This window comes from Lissotriton helveticus, chromosome 1_2, assembly GCF_964261635.1.
Source record: "Lissotriton helveticus chromosome 1_2, aLisHel1.1, whole genome shotgun sequence".
Lineage (NCBI taxonomy): Eukaryota > Metazoa > Chordata > Amphibia > Caudata > Salamandridae > Lissotriton > Lissotriton helveticus.
Genome location: NC_136058.1, coordinates 193,618,855 through 193,641,257, shown reverse-complemented (window position 1 = coordinate 193,641,257; position 22,403 = coordinate 193,618,855). Strand labels below are relative to the sequence as shown.

Genomic DNA, 22,403 nt, shown 5'->3' with positions numbered 1-22,403 from the left:
ACTCTCTCGGTCCACAGCCAACAGGAGATTTGAGTGGAGGCCCGTTCCGGTCCCCAAAGTAGGACGTGTGTAGCGATGCAAGTCGAGGCCACCTCCGCGTTTGCTGCACCGGACACAACAGGCTGGGCTCCCACACACCTCGGATCGGTCGCCGACCTCATGGCAGGTAAGGATCCACTCTGCCGCGTCTCCACTGCGCACCCGGGGACAGTTATCTTGCAGCGCAGGTGTGCTGGGCCTGCTCTCCCCACTACTGGTGGCACGAGCCAGTGCAGGCCCGCCGAGCGGCAGGGCTTTTCCCCAGATTCCTGGACCCGCAGTCAACCGCAACACTCTGTTTGCCGAGGTCAGGCAAATGGACAGGCACCCCACATAAAGGCTGCTTCGCCCACAGCTCCCAGCACTCCTAGTTGTCAGATGCTTCAGTGCCGCACTCCAACAGACACCATATTAGGCATCAGGCCTGCTCCCCGATCAACAATTTTTAGCTGCTGCAGGGCTTTCAGCCGATCCACGATGACACCAGTGGCTGCCTATGGTCTTCAGCGTACAGGACAGACTTTCTGATGTGGTGATGTGTCTATATTAGGCGGATCTTGGTCGGATTGGCGATCTGCCGGGCAGAGGTACACTAAAGTGCGGCCATCTTGCCTGGCGCCCTCTAGTGCCCCCCTAGAATAACAGATTTTAATGCAAAGAACGACCCATCGATAGATAGTTCTTTTTGCATAGCCCGACCTTGCTTGCCGCCTGCATAGCCAACAAAGATTTGATCATCCACCTAGAATTTTTGTGTGAGACCCAGATAAAAAAAAAAAAATAGCGCACTTTTTGGATCCAGATGATGGAGCCTCTCCTCCTCCTTAGAAGGATGCGTGGGCGGGAAGAAGGTGGCTCTGGATTGGGCACAAAGAGTCTGGTATCCCGAGCTCTTGAACATGGCCATCGATCCTCCGAACCAACTGCCACTTTGGGAGGATCTTCTGTCGCAACAATAGGGGACGGTCCTCCACTCGAACCTGTGCAGCCTCCACCTCCTTGACTGGAGATTGAGCGCTGACAGTTGACAGCTTTTGATCTTCCTCCCGAAGTTGGTAATGTCATCTTGTCAGCCTAGCGTGTCTCCACTAAAACGGTATACCCCCGTAGATGGAACAGATTTGTGGCACGGTGCGCAGCACAGGCTGTGTATCCCCTTTCTGCCCCTCTCTCAGAGGTTCTCCTCTTCATTCTTTCTGTCAGGGCTCTGCTCTGGGCACACTTAAAGGCTATCTTTCGGCCATTTCGGCCTTTCTTCACCTTCCTGATCAACCTTCCCCTTTCAAGCCCCCAATTGTAAATAGATTTCTTAAGGGCATTACTTACCTCTTTCCTCCTATTCCTTTCGTAATGCCCCAGTGGGACTTGAATCTGGTCTTGTCTTATCTTACGTGTGCTCCTTTTGAGCCACTACATAATTGTTCTCTCAGACTCTTGACCTTCAAGACTGCTTTTCCGGTTAGCCACCATTGATGTGCAGTGCCCTCCGAGATCTGGATGATGTCGGAAAGATTCCCCTGATGCTGCGCCCACTGGAACTTCAGGTCCCACTGCAGAGCCCACATATGCCACCGGGCATGATCCACCAGCATGATGCAGGAGGCCATAAGGCCCAGCAGCCTCAAGGTCAATCTCACCGAAACCTGGGACAGAGGGGTAAAACATCAGTATTATAGCCCGAATATTCCAGACCCGGTCCTAGGGCGGATAAGCCCGGAACTGCGTTTTGTCCAGAACTGCTCCAATGAAAAGGAGCTTCCGAGAGAGAGTCAGGTGTTACTTTGGCTCGTTTATAGTGAATCCCAGTGAATGAAGGCGGTCCGCCGTAGACTAGAGGTGGGAGGGCGAGCCCGCCTTCAACAGCCAATCGTCGAGATAAGGGAAGACTGGATCCCCTGATCTGCACAGATGAGCTGCGACCACCGCCATCACTTTTGGGAACACCCGAGGGGCACTGGTAAGGCCAAAGGGGAGAACGGTGAACTGAAAATGCTCGTGGCCTAACGTGAACATTAGGTAACGCCTGTGGGCTGGCAGGACGGGAATGTGGAAGTAAGCCTCCTGCAAATCCAACGCTACCATCCAGTCTCCATGGTCGAGGGCATACTAGACCTGAGCGATTGTCAACATTCTTAACTTCTCCTTCCGGAGGAAGCGGTTGACGTCCCTGAGATCCAGGATAGGTTGGAGGCCTTTGTCCTTCTTGGGTACCAGAAAGTAGTGGGAGTACCAACCGTGACCTACTTCTGGGACAGGGACTCGCCAAATAGCTTCCTTGGCCAAGAGAGCTGTAACTTCGTGACGGAGAAGGGCCAAGTGATCCTCCGACATGCGATGGAGTTTTGGTGGCATGGAGGGAGGGGTATTCTCAAAGGGGAGGGAGTAGCCCCTTCGGACTATCAATCAATCAGAGTACTTGTAAAGCGCGCTATTACCCGTGAGGGTCTCAAGGCGCTGGGGGGGTGCTGCTACTGCTCGAATTGCCAGGTCCTGAGGAGTATTCTGAAGGCGAGTATGTCTTGGGTCTGCCGTATGTGGGTAGGGAGGGTGTTCCAGGTCTTGGCGGCGAGGTGGGAGAAGTATCTGCTGCCGGAGGTCGTTCGTTGGATGCGGGGGACAGCGGCGAGGGCGAGGCTGGCGGGGCGAGGCTGGCGGAGCGGAGCTGGCGGGTGGGGGTCTAGAAGCGGAGTCTGCTGTTAAGGTAGGCTGGTCCGGCGTTGTGGAGTGCTGTGTGCGTGGGTGAAGAGCTTGAAGGTGATTCTCTTGTTGACGGGGAGCCAGTGTAGGTCTCTCAGGTGGGGGGTGATGTGGCCGCGGTGGGGGACAATGACGATCAGTCGGGCAGAGGCGTTTTGGATCCGTTGTAGTCGTCGTAGGTAATTGGCTTGTTTCGGTCGGGATCCACTTGTAGATCCTGCAGAGCATGCAGAGGGTGTTGTAGCAGGAGGAGGAGATGGCGTTGACCTGCTTAGCCATGGAGAGGGAGGAGTTGAGGATAAATCCTAGATTGCGTGCATGGTCGGTGGGTGTTGGTGCTGTTCCCAGTGTCATCAGCCACCAGGAGTCGTCCCAGGCTGAGGGGGTGGGTCAGAGGAGGAGTACCTCCTTCTTATCGGAGTTCAGCTTCAGACGGCTGCTCCTCATCCAGTCGGCGACGACCTTCATTCCCTCGTGGAGGTTGGTTTTGGCAGTGTGTGGGTCCTTGGTGAGGGAGAGGATGAGCTGGGTGTCGTTGGCGTAGGAGATGATGTTGAGGTCGTGATGGCGGAGGGGGCCATGTGGATGTTGAACAGCGTCGGGCTGAGGGATGAGCCCTCGGGGATGCCGCAAATTATGTCGGTGGCTTCGGATCGGAAGGGTGGGAGGCGGACGCTCTGGGTTCTGCCAGAGAGGAAGGACGTGGTCCAGTCTAGGGCCCTCTCTTGGATTCCGGCTTCTAAAAAGGCATGTCTTTAGAGTGCGATGGCAGACCGTCTCGAAGGCGACCGACAGTTCCAGGAGGATGAGGGCTGATGTTTCGCCGTTGTCTAGTTGGCGCCTGATGTCATCTGTGGCAGCGATGAGGGCTGTGTCTGTGCTGTGGTTTCGTCTGAATCCGGACTGATATGGGTCCAAGATATTGTGGTCTTCCAGGTGGCGGGCCAATTGCCTGTTGACGATTTTCTCAATGACCTTTGCCGGGAACGGGAGCAGGGAGATAGGCCGGAAGTTCTTGAGGTCCTTAGAGTCAGCCTTGGGCTTCTTGAGGAGGGCGTTGATTTCGGCGTGCTTCCAGCTTTCCGGGAATGCCGCTATTTCAAAGGAGGTGTTGATGACCTTCCGTAGTTGGAGTGCGATGGCTGCGCCTGCTTTGTTGAATACGTGGTGTGGGCATGGGTCTGACGTAGATCCTGAGTGGATGGAGTTCATGATCTCGCAGGTCTCGTCGTCGTTGACGTTGGACCAGGAGGTCAGGCGAATGGCGCTGGTGGTGTTCACAGGGGAGGTTGAGTCTAGCGTAGTCGGGGCAGTTGTGGTGTTGAAGCTGTCGTGGATGTCAGCGATCTTGCGGTGGAAGAGGATGGCTAGTGAGTCGCACAGTTCTTGTGAGGGCGGGATGACGTTGGCGTTGGGGTCCTTTACGATGCTAAAGAGCTCTTTGCTGTTGTGTGCATTGTTGTCCAAGAGGTCTTTGAAGGAGGATCTCTTGGCTAATCTGATGAGGTGGTGATGTTTGCGGGTGGCATCCTTGTGGGCTGTGTTGTTGTCCGGTGTGCGTTCGTGGAGCCATATTTTTTCCAGTTTCCGGCATGCGCGTTTGGAGGTCTGGAGCTCGTCGGTGAACCAGGTGGCTCTCTTGCTGGCATGTCTGTTGGAGGGTTTCTTGAGCGGGGCAAGGGTGTTGGCGCAGTCGTCGATCCACTATCTGAAATTGCGGGCTGCTGCTTCTGGGTTGGTGGGGTCAGTGGGTGGGTTCTGGGCGAGGGTGGTGATCAGCCGGTCTTCGGTGACTTTGCTCCAACAGCGGCGAGGAAGTTGTTGGGTTCGGTGGTGCGTGGTTGGTTTCTTGAAGGTCAAATTAATGCAGCGGTGGTCGGTCCAGTGGAGTTCGGTGGTGTGGTTGAAGGTGACATGGGTGCCTGTGGAGAAGACTGGGTCCAGCGTGTGGCCGGCAGAGTGGGTGGGTGCGGTGACGAGTTGTTTGAGGCCGAGATTGGCGAGGTTGTTGATCAGGGTGGCGGAGTTGGCGTTGTTGTTCTCGAGGTGGAAATTTAGGTCCCCGAGGAGGATGTAGTCCGTGGAGGCGAGTGCGTGGGTGCTGGCGAGGTCGGCGATGCAGTCGCTGAACTGCGCACGTGGTCCAGGGGGTCTATAGATGAGTGTTCCTCTGAAGGTGGTGTTGGGGTTGGTGTGGATCCGGAAGTGCAGGTGTTCGGCGGTGTTGAGGGTGTCATCTGCGCGGTTGGCGACCTTGAAGGTGGACCTGTGGACGATGGCTATTCCTCCTCTGATTCCGTTGGTGCGATCCCTGCGGGTGATCTTGTAGCCATCCGGGATGGCTATGGCGATGTCGGGCGCCGAGGAGTCATTCCACCAGGTCTCGGTCAGGAAGGCCACGTCTGGGGCGGAGGTGTTGAGCAGATCCCAGAGCTCGACGGCGTGCGTGCGGAGCGGGTGTTGAGGAGTATGCAGCGGAGGTGGTTGGGTCCAGTCCTTGGAGGTTTGGTGGTTCTGTAGCAGGTGAAGCTGCAGGTTTGGCAGGAGAAGGGCCCGTGTGGTTTCGTCCGGCGTTGAGTGCGTGGAGGCTGCTGGCGCCGTAGTGGAGTCTAGTGTTGTGGCGTTCGCGGGGTCCAGGGGTTCTGGCGGTCCAGGCGCGGGAGGGCGCAAACAGGCTTGCCTTAAGCGCCTTCGGCGCGCCAGTGGCACAGCCGCGCAGCTGCAGCAATCTTAAGGGGAGCTGGGAGGGAGGAGAACCTGGGAGGCGGGAGGCAGGGGCTAGCGAATGGGCTCGGGGGGGAGGTGGGGGGAGGCGGGGCCGCAGGGGCAGCGGCGGCGGGAACAAGAGTGCAGTGGGCACGGGGGGGGGGGAAAACAGCGCAGGAACCAAAAGGGCAGAAGCGGTGGTGGAGCTGCAGCAGGGGGGATGAGGGGGGGGGGGGTTGTGACCTACGTGGCAAGGTCAAGGGTCGCTCTCCTCACCGCGCAGCTGCCGCCATCTTAAGGGGCGCTGGGAGGGAGGAGCAGCTGGGAGGCAGGAGGCAGGGGCTAGCTAATGGGCTCGGGGGTGGGCTGGGCCGCAGGGGCAGCAGCGGCGGGAAGAAGAGTGCACGGGGGCGGAAAAACAGCGCAGGAACCAACCAAGGGTGCAGGGCAGAAGCAGTGGTGGAGCTGCAGCGGGGGGGAGCAACCTACCTGGCAAGGTCAAGGGTCGCTATCGGCTAAACCCACCTGTCCGACTATGATGTTATGCCAGTGGGGGAGGTGATGGCGGATCCTCCCACCCACAGACAACTGGTGGCCCTGAAATGTCAGACTAGGAAGGCTTAAAGGCTACTTCAGTGGGGGCACTGGTGGACTGGTCTGCCCGCTGGCCCCCAGACCCATGGCATTGGGTCCCACGTCCCCGGTCGCACTGAGGCTGAGTGGCTTGCGCCGGCCTGTGGCCCTGGGTGAAGAAAAATTCTCCGAATCCAGACTGACGCCTGGGGGTAATTCTAAGGTAACTATAACTTTCAGATTATTATTTTTTTAAACATCCATAGTGTAGTGGGCATTCTGACTCCTGTAGGGGAGCAAGTTAGGGGTAAAAAACCCAAACAACCTCCTGGGGAAGGGGATAGAAGTAGAAAGTCTTTTTGGCTGTTTTTTGTGGATCATTTTTTCCTGGTGTTCGTCGAATCTTTTGCCACCCAGTTGGATGTCGGAAGGGCAGAAAGACCGCTGGGGCTATTTTAGGGTGAGAACACGACCAATCCCATGCATGGGTGAGCTGCTCTCATCCTGCCCCTAACACCCCACGATAGACATAATGGGAACAAAACCTCTCCCCCAATCTCCCTCCTCGGGATGGGAGGCAGAAACACTGCTGGGGCCATTCTGGGATGGGGGTATAGCGCAATGACAGGGCTGGGGGCACCTTAATCTTTTTATTTTATTTTATTTATTTACCATTTTGTAGGCTGTGTAATGGGTTTTCTGCCCTCCCCCTGGGAGAGCAGATTGGGGGTAAAGCATCCAAAAAAGACTGTTGGGGTCCTTTTAGGGTGTAAGCATGGCCAGGGCAGGCAGGCCATCGCATTCTTTTTTCCATTGTTATTCCCTGACATCAAGTGTGACTTCCCACTCCGGGGATGCAATTGGTGGGTGAACTCCCCAAACAACCCTTCCTTCCTGGGGGTAGAAAGACAGTTTCATTTTTTTTTTTTAATACTTGGAGGGAAAGCACTTGCCCATACCTAAGTGGCTCCTCCCCTCCCTGGTAGCCGGTGGGGATATATTCCCAAGCAGGGTTCCACTAGGTAGAGGTACCACTGGAAAGGGGACATTATATCCTTTCAAAAGCACGTCTGCCAGTTGAATAGGTCCTCGCGGGGCTGAGATATGCCCTCGAGCACTGTTCAAAGTGAAACCAGTTGGCGCTAATGGTGCTGACTGTTTTCACTTTCAATCAGTGTGGCAACTAAAAATAAAGTAATCATTCTGGAAAATTATTAAAGCTTTCCCTTTGCACTTCAACATTATTTTGAAAGCAGCAGAAGTAGTCGCTATTTAGTAGTGAGCTTGACATGACCGATTTGTCATGCACATCAAAGCGGCTATTCTTGGATAATAATCATCTGTGATTCTTGGACTATTCATTTATTTAGAAAGTTTCCTATAGCGCGAACATGATTACCGAGGGTATCAGAGCGCTTTACAGTTAAATACATCCGGAAGGATACAAGAGGTAGAAAACAGAACGCAAAAAGAACAAAGTTAACAGTCTTGTAGGGCTAGGTGCCCTCGGGAGCTTGGCAGCTGAGACTCAAACTTGCAAGGGTGCCCTAAGTCTCCTTATAAGCACTCTTACTAAGGCAGGAATGTCTTCATCAGTAACACTTTGATTTCCTTTTTGAAAAGGACAGTAGAAGGATTCAGACTGATGTCGGGGAGCAGGGAGTTCCAAGTCCTCGGGCGATACTGGAGAAGGCTCGATTGTCGGTTTTTGTTTTCTTGAATTTTTGTGGTTTGAGCAGTAGAGTGCTGGCACTTCTAGAGGCTCTTGATCCACCTGAGAGCTCCAGTTGTTGATCGAGGTACATCTGGGTATTGAAGTGAATGTCTTTATGTGCCATGCATGCAATTTTTTGTTGTATCCGAGCTTCATAGGGGAGCCAGTTCAGGGAAATAAGATCTGGCAAGATATGGTTGTATATCTTGGCGCCTGTAAGGAGTCCAGCAGCAGAACTGAGGGCAGCCCTTAGAAGAGCCATCTTCCATGTTGAAAGGCGACAGAGGGTTGCGGTGCCATAGTCTAGCTTTCAGATCACTAAGGTTTGTACCGCAATCTTTAGGTCACGTGAAGGGAGAAAAGGTTTTCTTTTCCTTAAGATATTGAGTAGTAAGTTTGATCTTTTGGTGATTTTACTAATGTGCTACCGCATATTCAGACTCTTGTCTAGCATTATTTCCAAAAAGGTTGCGGTTTCAACGATGTGTGGAGTACAGTTAAGAGCTGTTAGCTGATTCATCCATTGTTTTATGATAGGAGATTGTTTGTGTGGTGCAATTAGGAGGAATTTTGTTTTGAGAGCGTTGAGTTTCAAGTGGTTATGAGTCAACCATCTTTGTGTTTCCAGTAGGACTGAGTTGAGGGACCTGATGTCATCAGAGGAGGATGATTTCAGGATAACTATTAAAGGCTCCATTAACAGGTTGAAGAGGCTGGGTGAGAGCGTAGATCCCTGTGAAACCCCCAGCGTGACCGGCAGGGGTGAGATAGGGACTGCTTCTATTGTGGAGGAATGAGGAGAACCAGTTTGGCAAAGACCCAGATAACCCCATCCTATGCTCCAGGAGGTCAATTAGGTTATCATGTTTAACAGTATCAAATGCTGACGATAGGTCAAGGAGGATCAGTAGGCAAGATTAGTTTTGATCAAGTAATCTTAGCGCATCATCTACTATGTGGGAGTTGGAATTAAGCAATGTGGTCGCAGAGTTGGACATGCACACATTTCTGTTGGAACTTTGCTAATGTGGGTAAGTTAGAAATTAGGCGGATGTTATGTAGATCAGTGGGATCTGCGGATGGTTTCTTTACAATAGGAGTAACTTGCCCACATTTTAGGCTGTCCGGAATAGCACCTTGCAGCAGTGAAGCATTGACAATCTTAGTTCAAAGTGGGAGTATGGAGGTTCTGATTTCAGAGAAGAGGTAGGATGGCAGGGGATCGTTAAAATTATTAGATGTTTCATAGTAGCCAGCAGTTTGCGTATAGTGATTTGATCAATGGTTTTGAATAAGCTCCAAAATGCGTTGTTTTTAGGGGGGCAGAGCTGAGCAGGCAGGATGACATCTGACAATGGAGGAAGGAGGGTGTTAGGCAGACAGATCGACAGGCGATCCAAGGCTGCCCGTAGTTCAGCTTCTATCTTAGTCGTCTTATCCATGAAGAAATCTGCTAATTCCTTGCAGTTCAGATGTGGCCCTCGACTCAATTTGAAGAGGTTAGGTTGATTGTTTGCTTGAGACTAGATTAGTTCGAACTATTTTTTGGGATGATTTTTTGCTTGATCTAATTGATTTCTAAAAAAAGGTGACTTTCGAGCATCTGATGCGTTTGTTATAGATGCTTCTGAGGTATCTCAGATGGTTGAGATGTTCAAGGGATGGGGAGGATCTCTACCTTCTTTCCGCAAGTCTTAAATTCATTCTTTCAGCATTAAGACTATCATTTTACCACAGTTTGGAGACTTTGGAGGATAATCTTTTTTGCTGTAGCAGCGGGCCATTGAACCTAGAACAATTGACATGGAGCGGTTATAGTGGGACATGAGGTCATGGACGTCAGGCATGTTCAGAGGAGGGGGCAGGATGTTATCACAGAGAGCAGTCAGATCATGCGAGTTGATGTTGTGTAGACATCTTTTCCAGTGTCTGGGGTTCTTAGGCTGGTCTCTATTGGCTCTTACGGAGTACAGGATGCGGAAGGTAATGCAATGGTGGTCTGTCCAATCACATGGGACAATAGATTCCAGTAGGATGGTATTGAGCTTACCAATGACAAGATCTAAGGTAGCTCCTTTAATATGCATGGGGCTAGCAGGAAGGATTTAAGGCTATTGACTGCCCCATTATTCATATAATTCCAGTGGAGGTTGGAATCTCCCAGGAAGATCTGACTGCCATGGAGATCAGCATTAGCTGATAATGTCCATGATCTGTTCTATGAAGAGAGGGTTGTCACGTGGCGGTGATAGAACGTGTACAATTTGCATGGCTGTTTGTTACTACCAACCACCTCAATGCACAGGTATTCACAAGACAGCAGGAGACCGGCTTGTAGTAGCTTGACTGCTAGATTGCTATGATGCATGCAAGCAATGACACCACCTTGACTGCTTGTTCTATCCAGCCTGATGATATTGTAGTTGGGAGGCACAAGAATGTCCAGGATGGGAGCGGATGAGTCATTTAGCCAGGTTTCAGTCAACATTACAAGGTCTAGGCCTTGACCAAGGATGAGGTCAGCAATGTCAGCAGCATGTCTTACTGCTGATCTGCAGTTGAGAAGCATGGATTTAAGTTTTGGGTTGGTATCAAGTGTGGTAGATCATGCGGTAGTGATTATCGTGAGGTTATTCTCATTTGAGGCTCTGGTGTTCAACCTAAGTACCCTAAAAGGGTCCCTCAGGATTGTTTCAATTTGGTGCAAGTTTGTATTGTTGGGAGAAAGTGTTGGATCATATGAGGGTAGGAGAGAATGGATATCCCTGTCAGACAGTGAGGCTATACCTTTAGAGGGCCGTGAAGGGTCGTTAGGATGCGGTGTGGTTTCCCAATTGTGGGGCGATGACCTACGAGTTGAGTGGGAGGCAGGGAGCCTGGTCCTCCCCTTAGATGGAGGCATGCGTTTAAGGTGATTGGACATTGTGGGGCAGCTTAATCACATCTTAACTGACTGTTCCGAGGTGATACGTAATAGGCTTCGAACCTCAGCCTTAAGTTGTTGGAGGCAAAAAGAGATCTCATCTAATCTAGCTTCCAATTAAGTGTGGGAATGGGAATGCATAGCTAAGATAAAGGGTCCTTGCGGTGGGGGAGAACTAGTGGAAGAGGGGGTCGATGGGCCCAGCGGCGACTGTGTGTGCCAGGTGGGGAGGGAATCCAGGACTTAGTGCTGGGGGCTAAGAGGGTTGGGAAGGTTAGAGGAGGAAGGGATAGTCAAATATTGACCCATGAGTGTCTGTGGAGTCAGGCTAGGATTGAGGGGTGGGTCAGGGGAAGGGGTCAAGTGAGTGACCGGGGCAATGTTATGATCTGTAGAGGTTGGGAAGGGAGAGCTAGCTTTTCTAGAGGAGGGGCGAGCATGCAGACTAGAATGGTGGCTCTATTGAAGAGGCTCAGTCCTACCTGTAATTGACAGAGAATTGTTATTAAGTCGGGTGGTACCTGAATGAGAATCGGTCGGAGCCAAGGGTATGTCAAAAGAGGACTCTAGGATGAGAGAGGATGAACTTTGAGGAGACTGGGGATCTCAGGGGAACTGGCATCTCCAGGGCACGGGTTAGATTTAAATTTATTTAAATTTTAATTCAGTTTGCAGTGAGCAGTTCAAGCAAGCTATTAGAAGGAAAACTTAGAAACCAAGGACGTGGGATAATTAAGTTTGCAGTAGGCAGTTCAAGCAGGTCAGCAAAAGGAAAACTCCATAACCAAGTACGAAGGATTGAGGTGTGTTGACCAATCCAAGATGGCCTCTGTATGTGAAGGAAAGACTATGACTGACTATGGTATAGTGAGAGAATTTCCTCCGATTCCCCACAACAAAGGTAGAAATTTCAGTAGAATTCCTAAATGCAATTAGGAGAACTTATCTCAATGGAAGTGAAAAAATGGCAGGTGCTTTCACCGTCAAGAGTAAATAGGAAAATACGGTCTACATGATCCAAAAGTAGGCACTTCAAAAGGACCCAGAACCGAGTTAAAATCCTTGGGGCTTTAATGATGTAACTTCAAGGAATAGGAAGGGTTCTGTCTTCAATTTGTTGAGGGGACCCTTCATTTACTTATGCCCTTTTGTGAGTTCTGAGATTTCTTTTTTATAACTGAAGTAAGCATGGTAGCTCATATTTCACTCTTGACCTATCTACTAGGGTCTGGTCTGTGCTAGATATGGTAACCATTGGCTGAATATTATGACTTCTGCTACACTTCTGGAAGATGGGTGGGATTTTGAAGCAAATTCTGATATAAGACTGTTTAGGCAACTCTGTCTAGCTACAAAATTATGCTGTGTGGGGAATTCCTGAACAAAATTTGTGTTAGACAATGAAGGGTAAAGAGTTGATCCCAATAAAATATTCATCTGAGTTAACTGTGCTATGAATGTACTTCCTTGAACCATCTACTCAATCAAAATAAACAAATCAACGGATTTAGTGCCTATGTGAAAAAAGGTCTGCTCACCATATGCTCTGTGAAATATTCCTGAAAATCCTACATGCGGAGTCAATGTCTGTATAACCATACAACAATTTATGTGGGTGTTCCAGCTCAAAAGGGATCACTAACTAATTAAATAAATACAAGTCAAGTATATCACTAAGATTTGATATACCCAATTCTGACTTTATACTAACTAGCTTTTGTAGGTACAAGAAGCTAGAAAGAAAGGTACAGAAAAGGCAAGAATGTCCTAAATCATAAAAGGCATTTTTGTATAACAATAGAAACAATCTTGCAATAACTCACACAAAAAAATAGGAAGACATATTAATCTGGTTATTGACATGTAACTTTCACATGAATGAACTCCGAATACCAGATAAATGAATATGCGTACCTTTGCTCTATCAGCTTCAAGTGAGACGCGGTAGGCTTCATCCTGTTCCTTTTTTACTTTTTCTCTAGCGTCACGTTCATCCTAAAAAATAATAATAACCTTTAACATATATTAAATAAGATAATGTGTAATTTCTTTAACATTAGCTTCCACGAAAAAACAACTACTCCTAGAGAGCAATGTGGCAAAGCCTCTCTATAAAATGCCTGGACTTCCACAGCAGTTTAGTTGACCACAAAAGCTCCACTTTACAAGGGAGGCTGGGCATGGCAGGAACAAGCATACTGCCCAACAAATAACAAATAGAGAACTTAAGGTTCCAAGAAATTCCTAATATAATAATTCTGTTAAAATATTACAGAAGGGAAAAGCACCCATAGTGTCCAATCAGGGATATCACATGCTTACATTTCGGGTTTAGTCCAATTGCTCCCCTGCCCTCGAACTAGCAGCAGGTGACATTTGTAAATTAAGATATGAGGTCAAAGAAAATGTGGCGACACATTTGCGACTCACATTTTGTCTTGCAAATGTTTGGCATACTTGATGCCAATCTTGGTTTTTGAGATTACTACAAATCCCTTAAGTTGATGTATGAAGCCACATCTGTTTCATTACGACAAACTGGAATCTAAGACCTTTCCAATAAATGGTACCAAGTCAGGTTTAAATGCAAATTTCTGGCTCCACAAGAGATCCCAGGTTCCCCCAAAAGTGTAAGGCTACTGTTCATAATGTAGGTGGTCCGACCGGAAGGCCTACCAGCCAATACAAAAGAGGACATGGGATTTCTGATATATTTACATATTGAATGTTTTCTTGATGCAATTGTTTTTCAATGCCAAAACTGTGATAACGTAAAAATTGCAAGAAAGTTACCAGTGACACTGAAACAATTGTAGTATCTGAAATTATAGGTTGCTTTAATAAGTAAAATAGTTATACAACTTCTTCCTTGAAAAGGCGAATAAGATCGAATCAGATCTAAAGTCTGCTTTACTCGAGCTCTCACCCTCTCCTGACTCCTCTTTACCCATGGCCCATCCCACGCCTCCCTGTCTCTCCCGCCAATACAATGCCTCGTGGAGTCAATTCACACCTGGTAATGACACTGACATCCTCAATATACTCTCTACCCTGAAACCTTCAAATCACTTCAATGACCCCCTTCCCCCAACTTCTTTAAAGAAATTATAGGATCACTAGCTCCGCTCTGGTCCAAGATCCTCAATGCCTCTCTTCTTCTTCTTCAAGGTGAGATCCCGGACTGCCTGAAGGCTGGCCTAGTGCTCCCTATTCCCAAAAAACCCTCTGCGGACCCTGAAGACTTGAATAACTACCAACCAATCACAAACATCCCTACCCTTGCAAAACTACTAGAAACATGGGTACATGAACAACTGTGCAAACACATTGAGCAATTCCAACTTCTTGACCAATTCCAATCAGGCTTCCGCACTGGCCACAGCACCGAAACGGCCATCACTCGTATAGTGGACAATGCTCTCAGTTTGCTTGGCCAGAATGAAGCTTGATAATTAATTCTACTCGATCTCTCATCTGCATTCGACACTGTCAAACATGACCATCTACTCAACCTCTTGGAATGCAGGATTGGGCTCTCAGGCACGGTCCTTAAATAGTTTGCCTCTTTCCTAAACAACAGAACGCAAAAAGTCAAATCCAATCAGACTCTATCCAACCCCAGTCCCTGCATGCTGGGTGTCCCCCAGGGGTCTTCACTCTTCCCAATGCTCTTTAACCTTTTCATTGAACAACTGACTGTAATCCTCAAAGCATCCAACATCACATGTATGCGGATGACACCCAACTGTACTTGAAAATATCCCCCCTGATGACATCAAGTCAATCAACGGAATCCTGCTCAAAACTCTAAACTGGCTAACCTCCAACCATCTCAAACTAAACGCCCTTAAAAGGGGATTCCTCCTCATTTCACCCACTAGGCAAACCCCCACTGTTGTGAAATATCTATGTAACCGCACCGCTCTCAACTGCACACCACACATCTTTGATTCCGCTCACATCAGAGCATCTACCAAAGGAGCGAACTTCCAACTGAGCATCCTAAGAAAACTCAAACTCTACCTTCCCCAAGAAGACTTCAAATCCGCGGTGCAAGCACTAGTCATCTCTAGACTAAAATACGGCAGTGCTATTCTATGCGGACGGCCAAAACTCAGTTTAGCCCCCATCAGAGCATCTCTAAATGTTGCGACTAGACTCATCACTGGTTCCAAGAAGACCACCCACATCTCGCCAGACCTGAAATCGCTCAACTGGCTTCCTTTTGAGGCAAGGATCCAGCTAATAATTGCTTGTATGACCCATAGAGCACTACACCTCAATACCCCAATCTACCTGACAAATAAGCTGGAACTCTCTGGTGGCACCCAGCCCTCAAGGAGCACCAGCATACTGCTGCTTAAGCCAAACAAATGTAAAAAACTTAAAACCTACAATCGTACATTCTCTGGCATTGCCCTGAGATTCTGGAACTCCCTACCCGTGGAAGCAAGACTGAATCCTTCAACATTTGCCTTAAAAAGGGAAATTAAAGCTTTACTAATGAGCACTGCACTGAACTAGAAGCTTTTCTCCTATTGCCTAGATTTTGTTTAGCTGTTTTACATACTCACGTCATTTGTTGCAGCCCACTGTCACCCGCCATAAAGTTATTTTTGTTCGTGTTGTATATTGGTTTACTTTTTTTCAATTTTTTCCCTCAGCTATCTTTCTATATCTTCCACAACCCATATGTTAAGCGCTCTGATACCCGATTGGGTCATGTTTGTGCTATACAAAATTTTAAATAAATAAAAACTACATTAACTTCTGTTATAGTCCAGCATTTAGATTCTGTTTTTCTAATTGGTGTCCTCTTGTTGCAGCTGGTTAGAAGACAATATTTTGGTGAGATCTATCCTGATGTACACCAGCATACTCTTCAGGATGCCTTGAATGATTAACGGCTGACCCCCCCCCATCTGTAGCTTTCATACAGTATGTAATCAATTCATATTGCTTTGTTTTCAAACCTATCATTTGCTAGACAAGGTGTAGAAGAATATGCAGAAAGGTTCCTTTTTTTTAAACAACACACTTGTAATTCAATGCATTAATTGGCCATCAATTAAAACAAATCCCTGTTTAAGTCTATAAATATAAAAGAAAGTTCAAAAGATGTTAGAGGTACCGTGATTATAAGAAGTAAAACCCTCAATAATGTGATGAATAAACAGCATACACCAGAATATGTGACTTCTGGAACCAGAGACAGTTCATTAACCTCCAAAACTCTAGGATTTTGATTTGTCAGAGAAATGTAAATTCCTCAAATATCAACCATTGGTCCTTAGTGAAGAGCTGAAATGACATTCACTGACGAAAATTACTACTTTTCTTTTGGTGTACTTCAACCATTACATTGCAATGTCTGTGCAAGCCAAATCTTATTTAAAGATGATCACGTCTTATCTTACAGATAAGATGTCAGGACTCCTGGCTTCTGTTATTATAAGACCGCTTTAATCCATCAAAAAACAACAAAAGTGGGGGAGTATAGAGATTGATAGATAGAATCTTCCTCCAATATAAGTATGTATAAACAAAAGGATTCTACCCTATTTGTAATTTTAAAATTTTAGAATTTTCTTTTGTGATACGTAAATAAGTGAGTGTTGCAATTTTGTGAGGAATAGGCATATTACATATAAAAAGAATCATTTTGAGTGCAGTTGGGATCATATTAGGTCCTGATGAGTAAAGCAGTGGGGACTACTTACGAAACATGTCGCCCAAGTAGGGCATAATTTTTACCCCCTTCATATACTTCCCCATTTTAACGTTTCCAGCTAGGGAACTTAATAAAATGTATTTTTTCCACTAGCCAGGAATTTTTTATTAACCCTTAACTTTATATTTTGCACACTCCCTACCACTCTCACTACCCACACCACACAACTTATTCTCGTAAAATCAAGTGCTCCTGCGTATTCGTAGGTCGAAGCACACCATGCCCCGTAGAGGGAAGACCCCTATGATGAAGCATGACACTATGGGATTCTTAGTGTGTGAAGGGTATTTTAAAAACACTTCGTGCTTCTCCCTGACATTTCAAGGGATTAGCAACAATCACTTATTTACATATCACAAAAGAAAATTAAAATTAAAAAATGTAAAAACTACAAATAGGGTAGAATCTTTTTGTTTATACACGCTTTAATCCATCTACAGATACAAAAGAAACAATGTGGGATTAATTTACAATGACATTTTATTACCCTCATTGATTGTAAATGGAATAAGTTTTAACCCCTTGGCTGCGGCGGTAATTCCGCCGCAGCGCTAGGGGGTAGGGGGGACAGCGCTATGCTCATGACGGAACCACTCCGTCACGAGCCTCGGGCACCCTGTGCTTGTGAGGGAGTGGTTCCGTCACGGCCCTGCCCACTCAGTAGAACGCGCCGCGCAGGCACGAAATCAGCACCGCGCAGGCGCGGCGGCCGGGCCGTTAGGGAACCACTCCGTCACCAGCACAGCGCGTCCGTGGCTGGTGACGGAGTGGTTCCGTCACCAGCATCGATGAGGTTATAGGAAAAAAGCATTGCCATGGAAAGTACGTAGGAAATGTTATCTCAGTGCATTTCTACTGATCTAAATTCAAGCCCTTTTTAGGTCTCGCACTGCGAACCGATCGTCGCTGCGAGACTCTATTGCAATCATTTCTGCTTACAACGAGCCAAGGGAGACAGGAGACAAGTGATGTGCACGCGTGCGTAAACGGATCAGGTCGTGCGCACTTCCTGTCTCCCGTGGCTCCTTGTAAGCAGACACACACGCACGCACACACACATACAGAACGCCCCCCGCTGCTGCCGCGCATGCACACACACACATAGAGAACCCCCCCACCCCGCCGCGAATACACACACGCACACACACACAGAGAACGCCCCACCCCCGCCGCACACATACACACACGCGCTCACACACACGAGCGCACCAAGAACCCCCCGCCGCACCCCCTCCCCCCTGCAACTAAGCCCCACTCACCGGCACTCCGGACTTCTGCAGCCTCCGCGGGGCTCTCCCTCGGGCATGGGAGCCCCGCGTCACCAGTTCTCCTCTGGGCAGCTACTCCGTGTGCGGGGGCTTCAGAAGACTGAAGTCCCGCCCCACATTAGGTTTCGGTTTCGGTCATGTCTTAACAGCTTTCTTCAAAGCTTGTTTTCCTTATTGGTACTATTGACGTGGTTTTGCTGAGAGAACAGCTTGCACCGCAGGAGAAGTGCTGAGAAATCCGCACGAGCCCGCTGGCTTGGTTGCCTTATCCTCTCGCATTCTTTCCTCGCTTAATATAGATTTAAAATGCACTTTGCATCACTGTGTCTCTGTCGCGATACTCTTGCAGGTGGGTGCCCTGTCGTGGCCGCTGTATGATGAATGCATGTCGTGACTTGTTGGCAAGTCATACTTGAATGCTTGAGCCTTTGAGTGGAATTCCAGTCCGGCGTCTTTGTTGTTGTTGGCCTCTCGGTGGCACCGTCTATGGACTGGGTGCAACAAGTTCAGCATGAAGTGCCTTCCATGTTCTCTTCGGAAGTGTTCTGTGATTGCGTCATTGTTTTGCGTCACGTGCGCATAGTAAAATAACTGAAATGACGTCATGCTTATTACCCCAGAGTTAGCGTGCCCCTGGCTGTCTGACTTTGCGCCCCCCCCTTCGTATGTCGTCTTGTTGTGTTTTATTTCACACTGTGCTCGGGAGTCTGTCATTGGTGTTACGGAGGGTGACAGAGTTTGGAGCATAAGCAGGCGCGTAGCTGCCATTGGTGCAGCTGGTGCAGTAGCACCGGGCCCCAAAGGCCCCTCAGAACGTGATAATATCCGTATATTATCATTCAACCAGCAGCCAGGGAGTTCATTTCCTCCCTTGCACCAGGGCTGACACTGGCTAATTACACGCCACATAATTACACTGCACTCAATGCAACATACACTCCAAATACCACTCAGTGCCACATAATTACACACCACATAATTACACTGCACTCAATGCAACATACACTCCAAATACCACTCAGTGCCACATAATTACACACCACATAATTACACTGCACTCAATGCAACATACACTCCAAATACCACTCAGTGCCACATAATTACACACCACATAATTACACTGCACTCAATGCAACATACACTCCAAATACCACTCAGTGCCACATAATTACACGCCACATAATTACACTGCACTCAATGCAACATACACTCCAAATACCACTCAATGCCACATAATTACACTGCACTCCTTGCAACATACACTCCAAATACCACTCAGTTCCACATAGTTACACGCCACATAATTACACTGCACTCAATGCAACATACACTCCAAATACCACTCAATGCCACATAATTACATGCCACATAATTACACTGCACTCCTTGCAACATACACTCCAAATACCACTCAGTGCCACATAGTTACACGCCACATAATTACACTCTATCTATCTATCGCATCACCACAGCATCACTCAGCACCACCACAGCATCACTCAGGGGCACCACAAAATCACTATGCGCTACCACAGCATCACTGAACGCCACAGCATCACTCGTCGCCACCACAACATCACTCAGCGCCACCACAGCATCAATCTGTGCAACCATTCAACAACAACTGGTTCAAATATGTTCTCTCAATGATTCAAGCTTTATTACAAATGTCACAAAAAGATGTTAATATTTCACTTCTTTTCTTGGATTTTCATCACAATAAAATACACTGAACATAATCTTCACAAAAGTTATTTACAAAAGTTTAAGCTATTGCCGTTATAAATTACAATTACTTGTATTTAAGTATTAATTATTAAAAACAATTAAAAGCAATTGTTATATGTAATATCAATACATCTAAGTCACGTAAATACAACACATATTGCATTACAAATGCTATAGGTGTCACATTTGCGAAAGTTAAAAGTATTGTCTTTGTAAATAACAAAGCTATTAATTTTGCTATTTTCAAAACCAACACATAATTAAAAAATGTGTCATTTACAATACCAATAGCTCAAACTTTCCTAATGCGAGACCTATTGCATTGCAAATGCTTGTCTTATGTATGGAACAATACTCACCATCTGAGCTTACTTCAATCTTTGAAAAGCAATTTCTTAATGGCATATTAAGAAAAGGTCTGTGTGACATCAAAAGCAAACACACTGTACCGGCTTTGAGTCATATTTTCCGTTAGTCCAAAAGGTACCAAAACATGGGAGTGCTTGGGTTCATTCCTGAAGCAGAACAAGGCACTTTAGAACAATTCACGTGAGACAAGGTTGTGAAAGAGGATGGGGTGGTATGCTACTTAGCAATCCAGAACAACAATTTGCTCTGCCTACCAAGCACTTGACAAGTTCAAAATTGCCCTAGTCTTGCTGCCAGCAGAACTTTTTCTCTGCTTTATAACAGTGGGTCTGATATAGGAAGCAACCAATTCAGAACCAAACATTTGTGTGTCAACCTATCTCAAATCCACCTATGGTCCTAAGATCTGTGACAACATTATCATCATAATTGCCCTAACCCTGAAGCATTTCATAAAGGAGCTGATGACCCACCTCTCCAGACAACATTTCATCTCCACATGATAGCATTCACAAATAAAAAATAACTGGCTATAACTTCCTCTGGCCTGAATCATAAAACAGGGATGCCTCGCATTTCAGCCCTGCTTTTCTATCTAACGAAATATATCAGTACTATCCATTAATTATAGAGGGAGGAACCCATCATGACACAGAAGGGATGGTGAGAATAGGTATTACTTGCCCTGGATGGACATCACGACAGACCAAACAAAAAGGGGCAGACAATAAATACAGCTGTTTTTCTGATGAAACAAACTACATTGGCTGGAGCAAAACATGAGCTCAATATTGAAAAATAGCAAGAGCGATCTTGTATTGAGGACCTTTAGGACTCATTAGCCCAAGGTAGTGTCCAACATTAAGCTAAAACACGGCGTAATGTCGGCTTGATCATAGAAAAGTGTGCTACCAACTACCTGCTTTCTTGGCATTGGCCGAATGGTGGTTGATTGACCAATAAATGGGGAGATTTGATTAGGCGCTATGTTCAGGTTAGAGACTTTGTCACACTGCAAAGAAAGACTTGGTCAGCAGAGAACAAGCAAGCTGTACTAGCATTAATTAAACTTCTGCAACCTGTAATGCATCTTTTAGGAAACTCAGAATCCAAGCAAAAGTGGACATCTCTAGTGTTCCTTCGACCTGCAACTTGATCAAAATTTTCAGCTATAAATGGCATTCATTTTTCCCAGAGTAACATGAGGAATTTCCTTCACAGTCTAATGGGTTTACACTTTGCTCACCTTTAGTTGTAACAGGGCAGGTGTTATTGGGGCTTTAAGGTTACAAACTAATGGGGCACAAATAAAACAAGCATTGGTAAAGCCTTTAGGCATTCAATAACAAGACTAGAAAAAGAAACATTATAGCACCTATTCCCAGAACCATCTCCTTATGCTAACAGAATGCAGACATCAAGAGATGGTAGGCTCTGTTTCAGTAGGGAGAAAAGTACTAACTCCTTATATTCCAGCATATGAGCGTATGTTACTCTGGTGTTGGCATCATAGTAATTAGTCACTATAATGTGTTGGATCCATCCAGATTTTAAAAATGCAAACCTTCGCCCGCTCTAGGTAGCATGCTTCATAACCGTGGTGCTCCTTCGCCTACACCTTAGTGCAAGGCGAGCTCATCTAGACAAGACAGAGGTAAATCTTCACATGTATAGTGTCTCGAACACGTCAAGAGTAATCTGTCTTGAAAAATGCGATGATGTGCTCAAACCTGAGTAAAATTCAAAGTGATACTAATTTGAGTTGCACAGTCGATGAATTCCCTGCATAGGAACACAAATGAGCTAGGAGGCCTTGGCCCACGTCTGGACCATCAGAAAATCATTTTATAAAAAGGTTCTTGCAGTTATGTTCCTCTAAACAAGGCTGTCCTTGCACTTGGAGACACCTCAAAATTCCTGAAGACGGCCAGGTTGACATGTGCAAGTGTAACATCCATGCTGAACTGTATGCCAAGAATAAGAGTTTAATCCAGAGGGCCTTCAGTTCAACTGCTTTCTTGATCACTTCTCTCCCTCATGAACAATAACTTCAGCCCCCCCCCCCCCCCGGCCCCAAGAAAATCGCTTCAGAACTTCTGGCATACCAGATAAACATGGTAACTCATGCCCATTGGTCTAACCTTATTAAACAGAAGAGACTACAGAAATATGTAGCCTGAATTCGATCTTTATTGTAGATTTGAGCATTTGGAATACGAGTTCACCAAAATTCTGCATGGCTAAAATAAGACATTGTCTCTCTGGAAAGGGAGTGCAACAAAAGTATGTCAAAGGCAATAAGTCACCTAACCAAAAAGGATGTGCACCTTCATGGAACAAGTGTCAATTCAAGCGGAATGTGCCTCCACCGATCTTGCTCACCCAGCAACAGACTTGACTTCCAGAAAAAAAATCAATTAGGGAACTTAGGCCTGAAGGCTTTGTATGTCGAGCCCCAGAGGCCTGACAGAAATAGAAGATTCCCCTGGAGTAACAATTTTTCTGGTGGATACTTGATCTTCCAACTCCATAGACAAAGGGACCTCTTTTAAGGAAAGCATTTGAATTTTTTCTCCTTACATAAGGTATTCAGAACACCAATACACCGAAAAGGACAGAGGCCATATTCTTTCTTGGGAAAAAAACAATAATAGC

General features: G+C 47.0%; 1 protein-coding gene across 2 annotated transcripts in view; it reads right to left on the bottom strand.

Moving 5' to 3' along the window:
* Nucleotides 1-22,403, bottom strand: part of FAF1 (Fas associated factor 1) — a 1,925,838-nt gene that overhangs the window by 323,967 nt on the left and 1,579,468 nt on the right. For both annotated transcript variants that reach the window (XM_078671305.1, XM_078671297.1), the window contains exon 16: nt 12,567-12,647. In XM_078671305.1, the coding sequence (XP_078527431.1) occupies nt 12,567-12,647 (81 nt within the window). The remainder of the gene's footprint in view (nt 1-12,566; nt 12,648-22,403) is intronic.